Source organism: Thalassophryne amazonica, chromosome 8, assembly GCF_902500255.1.
Source record: "Thalassophryne amazonica chromosome 8, fThaAma1.1, whole genome shotgun sequence".
NCBI classification, from domain to species: domain Eukaryota; kingdom Metazoa; phylum Chordata; class Actinopteri; order Batrachoidiformes; family Batrachoididae; genus Thalassophryne; species Thalassophryne amazonica.
The window spans coordinates 115,516,416-115,533,633 of record NC_047110.1 but is presented as its reverse complement, the minus strand read 5'-3'; the positions used below and the strand labels follow the sequence as shown (position 1 = coordinate 115,533,633).

Below are 17,218 nucleotides of genomic sequence, written 5' to 3'. Positions count from 1 at the left end.
ACAAATCATTAACACTAACATTGTTAAACCAGCATGAGCCACAATAACCTTTAAAACCCCATGGTGCGTTGCAGCACAACATCCATTGCTTATTGGTTAACTGAAATGGCTAATTTCTTCAAAAATATTTGTCCTATTAACTTTCTGTTTTTGCAGCATTCCTTTGACCCAAAATACATAAGAATGCCAGATGGCAAATGTCAGCTCTCCCCGGTTTTTGCATGAATGAAGCCATACACACATCCACAGACTCTCAAAGTAAAACAAAAATTTTACTTTCATTGAAAACTCCATTGAAAGGAACACAAAGCAGAAGATGAAAAAATGGACATGCCACTCACCCAGTTGTAAAGACTTACAAAATAAAACGTCCACAGCCTCAAAGAAGCCCCACACACGGGTATACTCGCCAGCCACTAGTTCTCACTTGCATCAACAGCCAGAGATCATTTTCAAGTTCCACTAGTCCTCAGACGCACATCTGTGTGTCCAGGCAGTCTTTAAAAACAGCGTGGTGGAGACGGTCCACGTCCATGATCACAGCAGCAGCAGTAAACCACCATCCTGTGACACAAACGGCAGTGTCAGGACACTTTAGCTTCCAGAATCCAACAGACTCTGAAAAAGTTGAGCGTTTCTGGATGAAGTGTGCCGTCTCCTGTGTAAATAAATCCAAGCTGTCATTTTCAAATAAAAGCTCCGGAGCTTCGTTATTGGACAGAACTGCATTTGTTTTGCTCCGTCTGTAAAATGTACATCACATGCTAGGGCTGGGTGATATTGAAAAGATATGGGTGTAGGATATTGTGATAATTAACATACCCCTAAAGATATATTTAATGAAAGAAATCAATTTTAATGTGGAAAAATAAGCAGGCAATATGTATTATGAAGTAATTGTGCAAACTTAAACTTAAGAATATAACCATGTTAAGACAAAAATAAGAGAGCTCCTCTGAGAGCCCCTCACACTGTGCAGAGAGAGACGGCAGCCGGCGGCCGGGTCAGTAGTCCCTCCCCACGTAGAGCAGACCATCTGTTTTTTAAAAATAGACAAACACTGCTTCACTTTAAATGCACAGTAAGTCTATTTCAGATGATCAGAGTGGACCATCTTTCTTTTAAAACGCTTTATTTTACTGTGTCATGTTAGAAAGCAGTAGCTATTGTTGCTAATTTGATTAGCTGTTATGCTCCAGTCTTCTGGTTTTTTTTTTTTTTTTTTTTTCTGCAGATGTTGCAGCACCACACATAGGCCTGGCATATGTACTACAATGTTAAACAAAGCTTCGAGGCACAGAATTTGCCTTGAACATTTTTTGTAATCGAATTATTCAAGTTACTCGATTAATCGTTTCAGCCCTAGTAAAAATGTACAACATACGTACAATACAAGCACTCACCAATGGCCAGATGCAGGCGGTGGCCAAAGCACTGTAGTCTGGCCCACTTGCTGAGTTCTGTAGCCTTTACCACATTAGTGCCGTTATCTGTTGTTATAGCCACTTATTTGTCTTCATTCAAGCCCCAGTTTGCCAAAACATCCCGCAGAACACTCGCTATATTTCCCCCTGTGTGGGATTCGGGGAAATACGTGACTTACAGACACCGTGTTGTCAGTTCAAAGTCTCTGCTGAGAAAATGAACAGTAAAGCTCAAACGGCTCAGTTGTGCTACTGGACCATAGATCTGTAGTGCTGGCGTAAAAGTCCACTTGACTCAGCTCTGTCTTTACAGTCGCTACACATGCCTCGTACATCTGTGGAATGGCGACTTGAGAGAAGTATGTTTGCGATGGAACCTGATATCTGCGGTCTACTTCCTTCATTAGATCCAAAAATCCTTCTTTCTCCACGGTGCTAAGTGGTATCATGCATTTTGCGACGTAACGTGCAACAGCTGCGGTGATAGCTTTGTGGTGCTTCAAAGTTTTTCTCGTAAGGAGTGACACTCGCAAAACCATCATTGATGGTCGCTTGTGGATATGAGGTTTTGCAGCTTGCCTTCGTGTTGGTTGTTTTGGGAGTAGTTGACTTGAAAACTTCATATAGATTCTTGTGGTTGTGCTCCATGTGACTGTGGAGATTTGTTGTATTTCCCCTGGATGTAGCCACAACGTTTCGACATGACCTGCATAGCACCTGCATCTGTGTTACGTCTTCTCTCCTGAAACCGAAGTATTCCCATATTCCAGTCGTGCTATTGTTTTTAGGTACAAGTTGTTTGTTGTTTTTGTCCTCGCTCAGTTCATTCTCTCCCGCATCCGCCATGCCTCGTTCAGTGCACTGCTGCTGAGGAACTGCTCAAGCCAATAGGAAAACAGTATGTACAGGGGTGGGAGACTGGGCGCATTTACAATCGCGTCTGATTGGTCTAACACAGATAAACACAACGTGTGCTACAAAGCCGAAACTGACATATAAAAATATAAATTTATCGCACATGTCATTATCGCGATGGCGATATTTTTGCGATAAATCGCCCAGCCATATCACGTGCCGAGAACCGCTGAGTGAGACGTTTTCTGGAAATGCACCTGTTAAGTCGCTCAGGGAGAGCAGTAAAAAAAAAAAAAAAAAGTCAGACACGAATTATGAGCGCATGTAAGTGAAAACAAGGGAGCAGCACAAGGGACTTAAAATTGTTGTTTTTCCAGTGGATTTTTAATCATAATTTATTTTGTAATAGCCAAGTGGCCTCTGTGTGTGACCTTTGCCCTCTGTACAGGACGTCCACTCACAGGGCGAGGTGATTGCTTGTCTGGAGAAGGGTCTGGTGCGGGAGGCCGAGGAGCAGCTGGGAGCACACGCCATCAAGGACGAGTGTAAAAAGGCCATCATGAGGGTGGCCGAGCTCTCCTCCGACGACTTCCACCTTGACCGCTACCTCTACTTCGCCTGCCGCGACGACCGCGAGCGCTTCTGTGAAAACGTGAGTGTAGGTTGTAAGGAAGCAGCTCAGACCACAACACTCTTTATTTGATAGTGAGATTTGCTGTTTTCTTCCCGCAGACGCTCGCTGGAGAAGGACGTGTTTACAAATGTCTCTTCAACCACAAGTTTGAGGAAGTGATGTCAGAGCGGGTGAGTGTTGATGAGACGTGCTTGGTTTCAAATACGGGTCACATGAGTTTATGACCCACATCTGTTCACTCACTCATGTCATTGGTTCCTGGTGCTGAGCGGTGCTCAGTCAGTCACGCTGCACTCACTTGTGAGAAAGATAACTTCACTTGCACTCATCCCATTGTCACCAAACCTGGTATGTGGGTTAGGTGTAGTAACCCAAAGTTGTATCTTAATTTTGGGCTCAAAAGGTCAAAGGTCAAGGCTACTGACATAGACACTGTGAAAATCTTGAGAGCAGTGTTCCTCCCCCTGAGATTGTTACTCAGTGTGGTACGCCTGTTGGGTCTGTTCAAATCAAAACAATTTTATTTATATAGCACCAAATCACAACAAACAGTTGCCCCAAGGTGCTTTATATTGTAAGGCAAAGCCATACAGTAATTACGGAAAAACTCCAACGGTCAAAACGACCCCCTGTGAGCAAGCACTTGGCGACAGTGGGAAGGAAAAACTCCCTTTAACAGGAAGAAACCTCCAGCAGAACCAGGCTCAGGGAGCGGCAGTCTTCTGCTGGGACTAGTTGGGGCTGAGGGAGAGAACCAGGATAAAGACATGCTGTGGAGGGGAGCAGAGATCAATCACTAATGATTAAATGCAGAGTGGTGCATACAGAGCAAAAAGAGAAAGAAACAGTGCATCATGGGAACCCCCCAGCAGTCTACGTCTATAGCAGCATAACTAAGGGATGGTTCAGGGTCACCCGATCCAGCCCTAACTATAAGCTTTAGCAAAAAGGAAAGTTTAAGCCTAATCTTAAAAGTAGAGAGGGTGTCTGTCTCCCTGATCTGAATTGGGAGCTGGTTCCACAGGAGAGGAGCCTGAAAGCTGAAGGCTCTGCCTCCCATTCTACTCTTACAAACCCTAGGAACTACAAGTAAGCCTGCAGTCTGAGAGCGAAGCGCTCTATTGGGGTGATATGGTACTATGAGGTCCCTAAGATAAGATGGGACCTGATTATTCAAAACCTTATAAGTAAGAAGAAGAATTTTAAATTCTATTCTAGAATTAACAGGAAGCCAATGAAGAGAGGCCAATATGGGTGAGATATGCTCTCTCCTTCTAGTCCTGAAGCAAGAAGACCCCAAGAAGCCTGTTGGCCTTTTGGGTCAAAAGGTCACTGGAGAGTACTTTGTAAAAATATTGAGTGCAGTAACATCTTTCCTTTTCCTAAATGCCCGCTTGTCACCACATTTGCTAAGTGTGTTTTTACCCCCGTCACACTCATGGCCGAATGAGCCTGAATCCGAAAAGTCAACCCACATTCCCTAAGTGTTGCGGTGCATTCGGAAACGTCAGACAGCACAGTGGTCTAAACCATCGGGCAGGGTTGTACAGCCCCCCCAAATGTTTTGCTCATGTTCAAAATGCTCATGGTGCAGTCCAAGTGTAAAAATATCAAACAGCTGTTGAAATGGACTCTGACTCCGCTCTCTGTACCCTCACAGCATCAAAACAGCATTTGGAACAGTCTGATCGCACTCGAGACACATTTGCTGTGGTCAGGCACATCAACTCCTGCCGCGTGGAGCTGCCGGACACCGCCGGCAGTCCATCCCGTTTGGGCTGCGCAAAGGAAATATTGTCATATGCAACTCTGTGGCACGCATTCATTTTGGGACATAGACATAAACACTGCACAGTCAAACTGAAAACACTGTCTCTGCGAGTCGATGTGGTGCAGGAGCACACACAGCTGAACGTGGTGTTAAATCCATTATGAGCACAATATTACAGATGCATGAGTCCACCTCATGATTTAGAAGATGTCTGCAGTATTATGTTATCATGGCTGTAACACCTCATTCAGGCGCACCGTGCAGCTGCACCACAGTGAGTGTTAGTGTTTCAGCAGACCGGCGAGACGCCACACAGTACTTCTGAATGTGGTGTCAGTTGTAGTAAAGTGTAATGACCACTGCATCATCTAAACTTAGGACTGATGTGGCACCTGTTTACCAAGGCACGACAATGTAAAGAAAGGAAGCCATCACCTTTGGAACAGCTCCAGAGGTGTCTCCCACTGCACGGCGACCTACAGCCACGGCACAGCCTGTCAGTCATCCGTGTGACATGGGTGGGAAGTGGGATGGTGACACCTGCCATGAGGGCAGAGGCGTCGACCACTGTGAAAAAATGATTCCATATGATGCCGTGTCCAGACATCGCTCACTCTGCCACGCCCCTCCCCTTAATTACCCTCCACCCAGATATCGGGTGGCATTCAAAGTGCATTTGTAATATTCTTACTGCAGTCTGACAGTATTCTAGGTATTCGTACAGTATGCCAACTAGAATTGGACCCCAGTCAAGAGCTGATGCATGCAGAATGTGCACGAATCAGTTGAGGTGGGTCGGAGCGCAGTCTGGGTCTGCAGACGGCTGTCCACTGCAATTCTTATTCCCTCCTAGATGTGGCACATTGTTTTTAACATTTCACCTGATTCAGCTTGGCTCGTGCTCATTCTTGCAAAGTGTGATGGGACCCTTAGGTATGGTGACCCCAAGAAGCATCTTAATTTTGGGGTTAAAGGTCAGCACAAATGTTTCAGTTAAATTTATTCAATTTATTTTAATTTATATAGCGCCAAATCACAGCAAAGTTGCATCAAGAGCAAGAACACAGGTGACAGTGGTAAGAAAAAATGCTCTCTGATTTGAGGAAGAAACCTGAAGCAGACCAGACTCAAAGAGGGCGGCCCTCTGCTTGGACCATGATACAGACACAAATTGAAAACAATTCACAAAACGAACATACAGGAAATGGTGCTGGTGCACAGGACAGGAGGGTTTCAGAAACAGACACCACACCCATCTCTGGATGGAGCTGCACCTCAAACAGAGGAAAAAAACAGAATCAGGCATCAGAAAGACAACAAATACAGTGTAATTTGTCAGCATTAATCAACAACAAACACAGAAGAAATACTAAGGTGATCACCGGCCACTAGCCCTAAGCTTCACTAAAAGACCCAGAGTTTAGATAAAGTTGAGGCTGCAGCCCGCTCTGTTTACTAATAAACTGAATTAAGAGTAAAAAGCATAGTAACATGCTATCCATACGAAAGGGAAAATAAGTGTGTTAAGTCTGGACTTGAAAGTCTCTACAGAATCTGACTGTTTTATTGATGCAGGGAGATCATTCCACAGAACAGGGGCGCGATAAGAGAAAGCTCTGTGACCCACAGACTTCTTATTCACCCTACGGTAGGTAGTAGTCCTGCACCCTGAGAACACAGAGCCCAGGCCAGTACGTAGGGTTTAATTAGGTCAGCTAGGTAGGGAGGTGACAGTCCGTGAACAATTTTATAGGTTAGTAGCAGAACCTTAAAATCTGATCTCACTGGGATAGGAAGCCAGTGAAGAGATGCCAAAATGGGTGTAATGTGGTCGAACTTGCTGCTTTGTGTCAAAAGTCTGGCAGCAGCATTTTGAACCAATTGGAGAGCCCTAATCCTGGACTGTGGTAAACCAGAAAATAGAACATTGCAGTAGTCCAATCTAGAAGAGATAAACACGAGTCAGGGTCTCAGCATCAGCCGTAGACAGGATGGGACAAATCTTTGCTATATTTTGCAGGTGGAAGAAAGCAGTCCTTGTAATATCTCTAATGTGGAGGTCAAAGGACAATGTAGGATCAAAATTACCCAAAGGTTCCTCACTTGGTCAGTGTGATGTATGATACACGAGCCTAGACTAAGCGTTAGCTGGTCAATTTGATGCCGACGTCTCACTGGGCCAAGAACCATAATTTCAGTGTTATCAGAGTTTTAAAGTAGGAAGTTTCTACAACCCCTGGCAATAATTATGGAATCACCAGCCTCGGAGGATGTTCATTCAGTTGTTTAATTTTGTAGAAAAAAGCAGATCACAGACATGACACAAAACTAAAGTCATTTCAAATGGCAACTTTCTGGCTTTAAGAAACACTATAAGAAATCAGGAAAAAAAAATTGTGGCAGTCAGTAACGGTTACTTTTTTAGACCAAGCAGAGGGAAAAAATATGGACTCACTCAATTCTGAGGAATAAATTATGGAATCACCCTGTAAATTTTCATCCCCCAAACTAACACCTGCATCAAATCAGATCTGCTCGTTAGTCTGCATCTAAAAAGGAGTGATCACACCTTGGAGAGCTGTTGCACCAAGTGGACTGACATGAATCATGGCTCCAACACGAGAGATGTCAATTGAAACAAAGGAGAGGATTATCAAACTCTTAAAAGGTAAATCATCACGCAGTGTTGCAAAAGATGTTGGTTGTTCACAGTCAGCTGTGTCTAAACTCTGGACCAAATACAAACATGGGAAGGTTGTTAAAGGCAAACATACTGGTAAACCAAGGAAGACATCAAAGCGACAAGACAGAAAACTTAAAGCAATATGTCTCAAAAATCGAAAATGCACAACAAAACAAATGAGGAATGAATGGGAGGAAACTGGAGTCAACGTCTGTGACCGAACTGTAAGAAACCGCCTAAAGGAAATGGGATTTACATACAGAAAAGCTAAACGAAAGCCATCATTAACACCTAAACAGAAAAAAAACAAGGTTACAATGGACTAAGGAAAAGCTATCGTGGACTGTGGATGACTGGATGAAAGTCATATTCAGTGATAAATCTCGAATCAGCATTGGGCAAGGTGATGATGCTGGAACTTTTGTTTGGTGCCGTTCCAATGAGATTTATAAAGATGACTGCCTGAAGAGAACATGTAAATTTCCACAGTCATTGATGATATGAGGCTGCATGTCAGGTAAAGGCACTGGGGAGATGGCTGTCATTACATCATCAATAAATGCACAAGTTTACGTTGATATTTTGGACACTTTTCTTATCCCATCAATTGAAAGGATGTTTGGGGATGATGAAATCATTTTTCAAGATGATAATGCATCTTGCCATAGAGCAAAAACTGTGAAAACATTCCATGCAAAAAGACATAAGGTCAATGTCATGGCCTGCAAATAGTCCGGATCTTAATCCAATTGAAAATCTTTGGTGGAAGTTGAAGAAAATGGTCCATGACAAGGCTCCAACCTGCAAAGCTGATCTGGCAACAGCAATCAGAGAAAGTTGGAGCCAGATTGATGAAGAGTACTGTTTGTCACTCATTAAGTCCATGCCTCAGAGACTGCAAGCTGTTATAAAAGCCAGAGGTGGTGCAACAAAATACTAGTGATGTGTTGGAGCGTTCTTTTGTTTTCATGATTCCATCATTTATTCCTCAGAATTGAGTGATTCCATATTTTTTTCCTCTGCTTGGTCTAAAAAAGTAAACCGTTACTGACTGCCACAACTTTTTTTCCTGATTCTTATAGTGTTTCTTAAAGCCAGAAAGTTGCCCATTTGAAATGACTTTAGTTTTGTGTCATGTCTGTGATCTGCTTTTTTTTTCTACAAATTAAACAACTGAATGAACATCCTCCGAGGCCGGTGATTCCATCATTTCTGCCAGGGGTTGTAGGTAATACCTCAGTAATGGTGTCCACCTCAATAGCAGGGTGTAGTGGCTGGGTTAAGACATGCTGAGATATGTTTAACCTGATGAAGTAATCCAGGAAATCTTGTTGTAAAAGGTGTGTGTGTGCGCGCGCGTGCCTGATTGTCACTGATTGCGGTACACCTGTTCAGGTATATTGACCTGAACAAGCCTGTTGTTTATGGTTGAAAGGTCATAATTCTGTGCTTTTTGAAACCCTTCTGCAGTACAGTGTCTTGTTGATTTTTCAGCATTTGCTGTTTCTGGGTGTGTTTTTTTTAAATCCTAGATATTACAGAAAAGCTTTTGTAGCTTTGTGAGCTGTTGACACATAACCCTGGTAGCAGAGGTCAAAGCAGGTTTCTTGTCTGACCTCTGCCATTGATGGTTTGTGTTCCTCAGTGTCGCGAGGCGCTGACCACCCGGCAGAAGCTGATTGCTCAGGACTACAAAGTCAGCTACTCGCTGGCTAAAGCCTGTAAGTCAGACCTGAGGAAGTACCGCTGCAGCGTGGAAACCAACATGCCCCGAGCCCGCGAGGCCCGACTCTCCTACCTGCTGCTCTGCCTGGAGTCCGTTGTTCATCGAGGTAGGCGGCCTGTCAATCACTCTGCCCCGCCCACACACTCATGTGTGATTGGCAGTCTATCAATAAAGTCACATGATCATCAACATGGTTCAGTTGGCAAATCTTTAGTCCAAGCAGGAAACTTTGATTTCAAATGACATGAGTTTATTTTACGTGCGTGTGCGTAGGCCGCGTGGTGAGTGGCGAGTGTCAGGGTGAGATGATGGACTACAGGCGGATGCTGATGGAGGATTTCTCTCTGAGTCCGGAGATTGTTCTGCACTGCCGCAGTGAGATCGAGGGTCACTGTTCTGGTCTCCACCGTAAGGGTCGCACGCTGCACTGCCTGATGCGGGTCAGCCGCGGCGACATGGGTGCCATCGACCCCAACTGTCAACGGGCGGTGAGTCATTAGCAACCTTTAAAAATTGTTTGACACTGACTGCTTTGTGAACAGGATGTTTCTTGTCCAGAACTGGTGTCGCCGACCGAACGGTCCCCCCTAAAAATCGGGTCTGCCCTGCCTTCACTGCACGTGTCATTAGCCGCGGTTTGCTGAGTATCACCTCGATCTGCTTCAAACTGTCTCCAGTCTTCATCTGTCTCAGCAACAGATATCTGAAGCTTTTCTGCTACAATCATTTACACATACATTCAGCATTATTTCAGACTAAAAGACTGATGAAGTGATCAGAGCGCCGCGGGTACACGAGCTGCTAGCTGATGCGTTCACTGCACCTCCATCTTTTTTTTTTTCAAAAATTTTCATTATGCATACAAAAAGAAAAAACAGAAGAATTAAAGAAAAAGAGGTGCACAAAATACAATTACCATTCAGTGATACTTTTACCAGTAATACAGAGGATTATACAAATTCCGGCCGTCGAGGCAAAATATATGTTCTCCATTTCTCCCAGATTCTGTCAAACATGTCCTTTCGAAGTCTGTTATGAAATGTAATGTGTTACATGACAAATATTGAATACCCAAGGTTGTGCCAGCCATCCAGATTTGGAGATGAAGACTTCAATTATTTCCTGGTAATACATTTCCGCGCTGCTAAGCTCAACGTTCCAAACAAACATTTTGTCTTTATCTTTCTCTACAGAATATAGAAGACCAAATCGCAGTTCATCCCAGCCTAAGGTTGTCTGAAATTTGACATTGCTTTCAATTCAGTTTGAACCATATTCCAAAAAAATTGTAATGATGAGCTTGACCAAAACAAATGGTACAGTTTTACTCCTTGTGCACCACAATTTCTCCAACAATTGGAAGAACCAGTGTAGTGTGAACTTTGTGCTGGAGTGATAAAGTATCTACAAAGACTATTCCAGTCAAAACTTCTCCAAGCGTTTTAATCAGATATTATTCATTATTATCACTTTACCGGGGTGTTGCTGGGCCGGTATCATAGATTTACGGCGATGGTATGTGGCTATACCCGCCCGCTGTGCGTAAACAAATGATGTCATAGCGCGCGCAGCCCAAAAACTGTCCGCAGAGGAAAAGTAAAAGGCGAGGTGTGTTTTGGTCCCAATATGGATATTCCGGATGATTTTCTCAAGGATAGTACGACAATGAGCAGCTAAAGCAGCCAGCTTGATGAGGACGCACTGCTGAATTTGAACAGCGGTGCGCGCGCCAGGCTACAAGGCAGAAGTTAAGTGAGCCAACTTTTTATGTACGCGTTATGTGTTGTGTATCTCAGTAAAAAGTGATGATAATACAGTAACATGCTGTTGTCGTGCGGTGTGCATTTTTCTGAGTCCCTCCGTCCATCCCGTCACCCGAAATGACAGCTATTCACCTGAAACGAGGGTGAATAGCTGTCATTTCGGGTGACGGGATGGACGTCGGGCCTCTTGAAAATGCATACCGCCCTCCAAAAGCATGTTATTTTATTATTATTATTATTATTATTATTCAGGGTTCTCCCCAGATATTAGCATAGCGGTGCTACTGGTAATTATCGCCCGAGGCAACGCGTTGTCATTTTGACTGGATTTAGATGCACTGAAAGCAAGAATAATAGACAAAAATGAAACTTTTGTTGTAATATCAATGTTCTTTTTTGCATTTTTCTGTCTAAGTTAATAAAATAAATAACATTGAAAAGTTTAAAAACACATTCATATTTTATGTCAGACAGGCAGAATTTTTCTGTCATGTTGACAGTTTATTTCTTATTTATTTTTTACATTTCTGAGTGGGATTGCACACTTTAAAACAACAACAAAAAAACAATATAACCCCTAATTGTCTTGTTTGAACAAGAGCTAAATCTGGACTGATTTGACTGTCAAATCAGAATCATTTTTATTGCAAAGTAAGTTCTTACATACAAGTAATTTGATCTGGTGTCATTGGTGCAGAAACAACAACAATAATAAAAAATGAAAAAAATAGTTCTGCAAGAAGTAAATCTGCTCTTTTAAAGATGAAACCTTGAATGGAAAAACAATCACTTTTTCACACTTTAGTTTCATTGAGGCTGTGTGGTGAAGATCGTTGATTCAAATTGCTTCGCTGCTTTTTTACAGCGTGTAGCGTCTGCTGTTAACACTTATTTCTCTCTCTCTGAGGGAACGAGAGACTCGTCACTCTCACACCATCTTTGTGGCTTATTTGAGCAAATTTTGGAAACATGAAGGCTTTCATCTGTAAAATAAAGCCTTTGTGTCACTAGCTACACAGGCAGAAGGAGTTTTTTTTTATTGGAAGACTTTGACGGAGTTTTTGTTCTTTCACTGAGAGACCACATGCTCTGTCACTCTGAGCTGCGGCGCTGTGGCTCTGCTCGGCTCTCTGCCAGCGGGGAGGAGCGAGCAGGCAGCAGTCCGTTCAGCACAAACAGACTGGCTGGATTAAAAAATATCTCAGACCAAGGTGCTGTGATAACAGTATAATGGCGCCATGTTGTTCCATTGTCTGGGGAGAACCCTGATTATTACATTATTTGATTACCTTTCCCATTTTTGCTTGACATAATTTGTTTACTTTTTTAATTTCTTGAAAGTCTCAATATAATCTTGAAATCAATTTTAGACCCAAATCTGCTGCATATGATTTTATAAATGCTTCAAAATAGGCATTTCAAAAACATTCTTGCTCTTTGACATAAAACTATTATTTATGATGGATTTGTAAAACCTGTACCGAAAAAAATTGCTATTTTGTAATTGGTGTCATCTCATTACAGGTTGAAAATTATTTATTATTCCATTAAGAAAGAGAAGAGAGAGAGAAATATGTGCTGACGAGCCTTATTTTTGCCAAGTTTTAAACCTTGCGTCCTTGCATCATGGAAACCCAGCGCAATACTTTAATCTCTTTGTAATTTTATTTATGAAATTTAACCACAGTTTCAATGAAACATAATCCATGATATCTTTCCTGAATCTGCTCTTTGATAAATTTTTTAAATCTCCAAGTCTTCATTTCAATTTCTTTCCATCTCGCTTGATATTCTAGGTCACACCAACACACCAAAATTCTGAATTGGGGCTAACAATGTAATAATCCTTCAAGCAAGGCAGTGCAAGACCACCATCTCTTGTTAACTGGAGGTTTGAAAACAGTCTGGCCTCTTACCATGCCACATAAACTGGCAATTATTTTGTCCCACTCTTCAGATTGTTTCTCTGTAATAACAGTGATGGGCACAGATAACCAAAAAATTAACTTCGATATCAGATAACTGAAAAGTTGTCTTTGATAAAGTTAAAACGATAAACCACCCAAAAATGTATCGGAAGTTACAGATAACCGATAAATCCAGTATTGTCTTTGGTACTAACAAGCTGATTTGAGTTTTAACACCACGATCGCTTCTGAAAGCATCAAAGGTGACGACAGACCCAAATAATGAGTCAGCACTTCTGTCTTTGAGTGCCCTGCCCCCTGCTGGAAGCTCCAGTTACTACATGGCTTCCAACAGAAACGCCTCTGAGAGGAGACACGAAGCTCACTCTCTACTCATCACAATGCTGCCGTCAGCCGGGTGTCTTGGAAATAAAACAGTGCTGAGTTATGGTTTGATGTAAATAAAATGAATACTGATAAATAACTGCATTAAGTCAGTTCTGTCCTTTGTGCAAAATTAAGATATAACATATATCTTGTAATGTTGAATAATGCACTACTTCTGAAGTTTGTAACAAACCCAGATGGCATTCTGGGTAAAATGTGCCCTCTGCTAACACTGATTAACTCATTCATTCTTGTATACCAACACGTTAATGTGAGGTGTTTCGTGTGTTTACAGATAAATGTGCTTCTGTAAATATGCCATTTTTTATTTGTAAAAAAACAAAAGTCATAAAAAAAGCCATAGTTGTAATTAGAATTAGAACACTGCGTGATCTACTGGTGCCAGTGCAAGTTTGGCCCTTTTTCAGCTGAATTTTCCATTCGTGGCGAGATTTTTTTTTTTTGGATCGCACCAGTTTCTGGTTAATCGCACGTCCTGCATCGTTTAGTATACATGAAGTAACGAGCTGCGTTTAACATCTCATGACCACCTCCTGATCGCATGGTCATATGAAAATCAAACCTGTTTATATTCTGGTCGGCCGTCGTGAGGGTATCCCACTGCTGAAAAGCTATAAGCATCCTACCTCTCACACTGTGCCTACACAAACACCGCAGACCTGTCTTGTAATGATTTTTTGTTTTGGTTTTTGTTTTTGTTTTTTTTTACATTGTCTCCCATCGAGAGTTTTTGTAAATTACGTTGGAAAACAGCTTCTGTTTTACGTTTTGCTGCTGGAAACACGAGTCTGATGTGTGGTTTTTGAACGTACCAATGTGTGTGAGAACATAAATCGGACGCTCTGAACTTTTACCACCGTGCGGTTCTGTGGTACAGTTTGAGCTGGAACCGAGTACAGTGATTGAAAATATCAGCCCAGCTTCAGTCTGAATACTGCCATGAACACTACTGGCCATTAGATGGCAGTAGAGACCTTGAAAACTTGCCAAAACAAAATTCCCGATAATCTGTGTCTGCTCGTTTAGATGCGTGGAATTTAATAAAAGCAAACACAATAACATCTATAAACCCAGAGAATATATTCACGAGAGTTTTAGGCACTAGAATTTAATGCTGTTGTCCTGATCAGAGTGTCTCAATGCATTTCTCATGTCGTGACATACTGAGATTACCCTATCATACCCATAATGCACCTGGACACAGCATGCCCACACTGAAACCTTAAAAATTAACGCATTACTTTAAAACTAAAACATATCTGATATTTTCACTTTATAAAACTTCAGACGTGACGTTAATTAAAAATGTATGCATCTGGATGACTTGGGTGATATTGCCCGTGTATCAGTAGGAGGTTAAAAGAAATTATTTTATATATATATATATATATATATATATATATATATATTTTTTTTTTTTTTTTTGTGACCAGTTCTCCTTTGCCTGCAGAGGATAGAGCGGTTCCTTCAAGAAGCAGCTCTCTGTTTGCAGAGGGTAGAACTATACATCTGCTATGAAACCATTTAACAGGTAGGGCTCAACTGATTTTAAGTTTTATAAGAGTTTGTAGCTGTTCAGCTTTGTTTACCACGTTAACAGTCTAAAAATTATCGGACAAAATTTAGCGAAGATAATTAGCCGATAAGGGTTTTCAAGTATCTGAAAAGATAATCTGATAATGAACCATTATCTTCGATCATTATCGGATTGTCGGAACTGTGCCCACACCTGAATAATAGGAATCATCTGAAAAGATACAGCAACTTGGCAGTATGTTCATTTTTACAGTTTCTGTAGGGATTCGAAAGTAATATAGGCATCAAGTCCATCTTCTATATCATTATTATTGTTGACACAATGGTTTTAAATTGACTTCAAACTATTAGATAAATCCTTTGGAATATTTACTCCTAAATATTTTATGTGATCCAATGTCAGTTTAAATTAATTTTATAGGGCCAGTATCTGGCCTGGTTTGTAATTGAAACTTAATAATTGTGATTTAGTAATACGTTTATAGCCGATACTGAACCAGAAACATCCAGATAGGCTAGGAGATTGAGAAAAGATGACTCCGGATTTGACAAATAGATTAAGACATCATCCACAAACAGTGAAATTGTGTTCTTGTCTAAACAGTTGAACTCCTGTAATATTTGCATTCTGTACAAGTCTCTGACTCACCGTCTTGATTAAAAATAGCAAAAAATAATGGAGATCTCAGGCACCCATGTCTACTTCCTCTCTCCAAGTTAAATGATTTAGAGGAGGCTCCATTAAACTTAATTCTCACTTTTGGACATTTATATAGAGCCTGAATAACTTTTACAAATAATTGATTAAAACCAAAGTTTTCCAAGACTTTATATAAAAATTCCCAATTGACACGTTCAAATGCTTTTTTGACATCAAGGTTAATAAGAACCATCTGATTTTGTTTTTTAACAGTATGATCAATTATGTGTAATGTTCGGCGAATATTATCCGTGCCTGTCTCCTCTTTTTATAAAGCCAGTCCGATCTAAGCTAATAATGTCAGGCAATACATTTTCTAAATCTTTCAGATGTATATGTGTAATAATTTGTAGTCTTGATTAAGCACACTTAAGGGTGATGATTGCCAACCTCAAGCCTGTCCTTTCCTCCTTGGCTATCAATGAGATAGATGCCTCATTCCAAGATGTAGACATTATTTGTCATGCTCAGCCCCGGCTCAGGGTTAGGTCTTCATTCATTGCCTTATTTCCTCTTTGGTTTTCTGGTTTTTACCTTTCATTAGTTTATGCTTAATCATGTTTGGTTCTGTTTGTTTTGCTTTGTTTACTATTTAGTCACTGGTTTTAATTCTGTTTATATTAGTTTGCAGTCATTCAGTTATCATTGGCTTTTCTTTATGTTACACGTTTGTCACAGATTCTTCCTTTGGTTATCTATTGGTTATTTATTCTGTAGTTGATTATTGGTTTTTGTTTGTTTGTTTGTTTTCACTCCTGGTCCTTAAAGTTTAGTTCTGTTTATCACATTTCTTGTATTATGCTTTAGTCACAGGTTTTGGTTATTATTTGCCTTCAGTGTTTCTATTCATATCATGTTGCATTTCTTATTTATTGCATTTTCTGTTTATCAGTTATCTTTTATTTATTGCATTATTCTGTAGTCGCTGGGTTTGTTTGTTCTCCATTTATCATCCATTTTGTGTTGTATTCTGTGGTTACTGGTTTTGTTTCATGTCATTTATTTTCTGCTCATCTTGTAATCTGATTTGCCATCTCTGATTGGGTGTTGCATTTTATTTTCTAATGTTAATCTATCAGTCCCTGTCCAGTTCTAGTTTTGATTATAATTGATTGACTCAATTGGCTTCGCTCAAAATGTAAATGAGTCCACCCACCACTTTAACCATACCTTAGATCTTGTTCTGACTTATGGTATGGAAATTGAAGACGTAACAGTATTCCCTGAAAACCCCCTTCTGTCTGATCATTTCTTAATAACATTTACGTTTACTCTGATGGACTACCCAGCAGTGGGGAATAAGTTTCATTACAGTAGAAGTCTTTTGGAAAGTGCTGTAACTAGGTTTAAAGGTATGATTCCTTCTTTATGTTCTCCAATGCCATATACCAGCACAGTGCAGAGTAGCTACCTAAACTCTGAGTGAGATAGATTATGTCGTCAATAGTTTTACATCCTTATTGAGGACACTTTGGATGCTGTAGCTCCTCTGAAAAAGAGAGCCTTAATCAGGAATTGCCTGACTCCGTGGTATAACTCACAAACTAGCAGCTTAAAGCAGATAACCCGTAAGTTGGAGAGGAAATGGCGTCTCACTAATTTAGAGGATCTTCACTTAGCCTGAGAAAAGAGTCTGTTGCTTTATAAAAAAAGCCCTCCATAAAGCTAGGACATCTTAGTACTCTTCACTAATTGAAGAAAACAGGAACAACCCCAGGTTTCTTTTCAGCACTGTAGCCAGGCTGACAAAGAGTCAGAGCTCTATTGAGCCGAGTATTCCTTTAACTTTAACTAATAATGACTTCATGACT

General features: G+C 41.0%; 1 protein-coding gene across 1 annotated transcript in view; it reads left to right on the top strand.

The window, feature by feature from the left end:
- Positions 1-17,218, top strand: part of LOC117516369 (Golgi apparatus protein 1-like) — a 67,233-nt gene that overhangs the window by 19,941 nt on the left and 30,074 nt on the right. Inside the window, 4 exon segments of the mRNA XM_034177334.1 lie at positions 2,728-2,931; positions 3,012-3,083; positions 9,013-9,199; positions 9,367-9,581. Coding sequence (XP_034033225.1) covers positions 2,728-2,931; positions 3,012-3,083; positions 9,013-9,199; positions 9,367-9,581 — 678 coding nt within the window.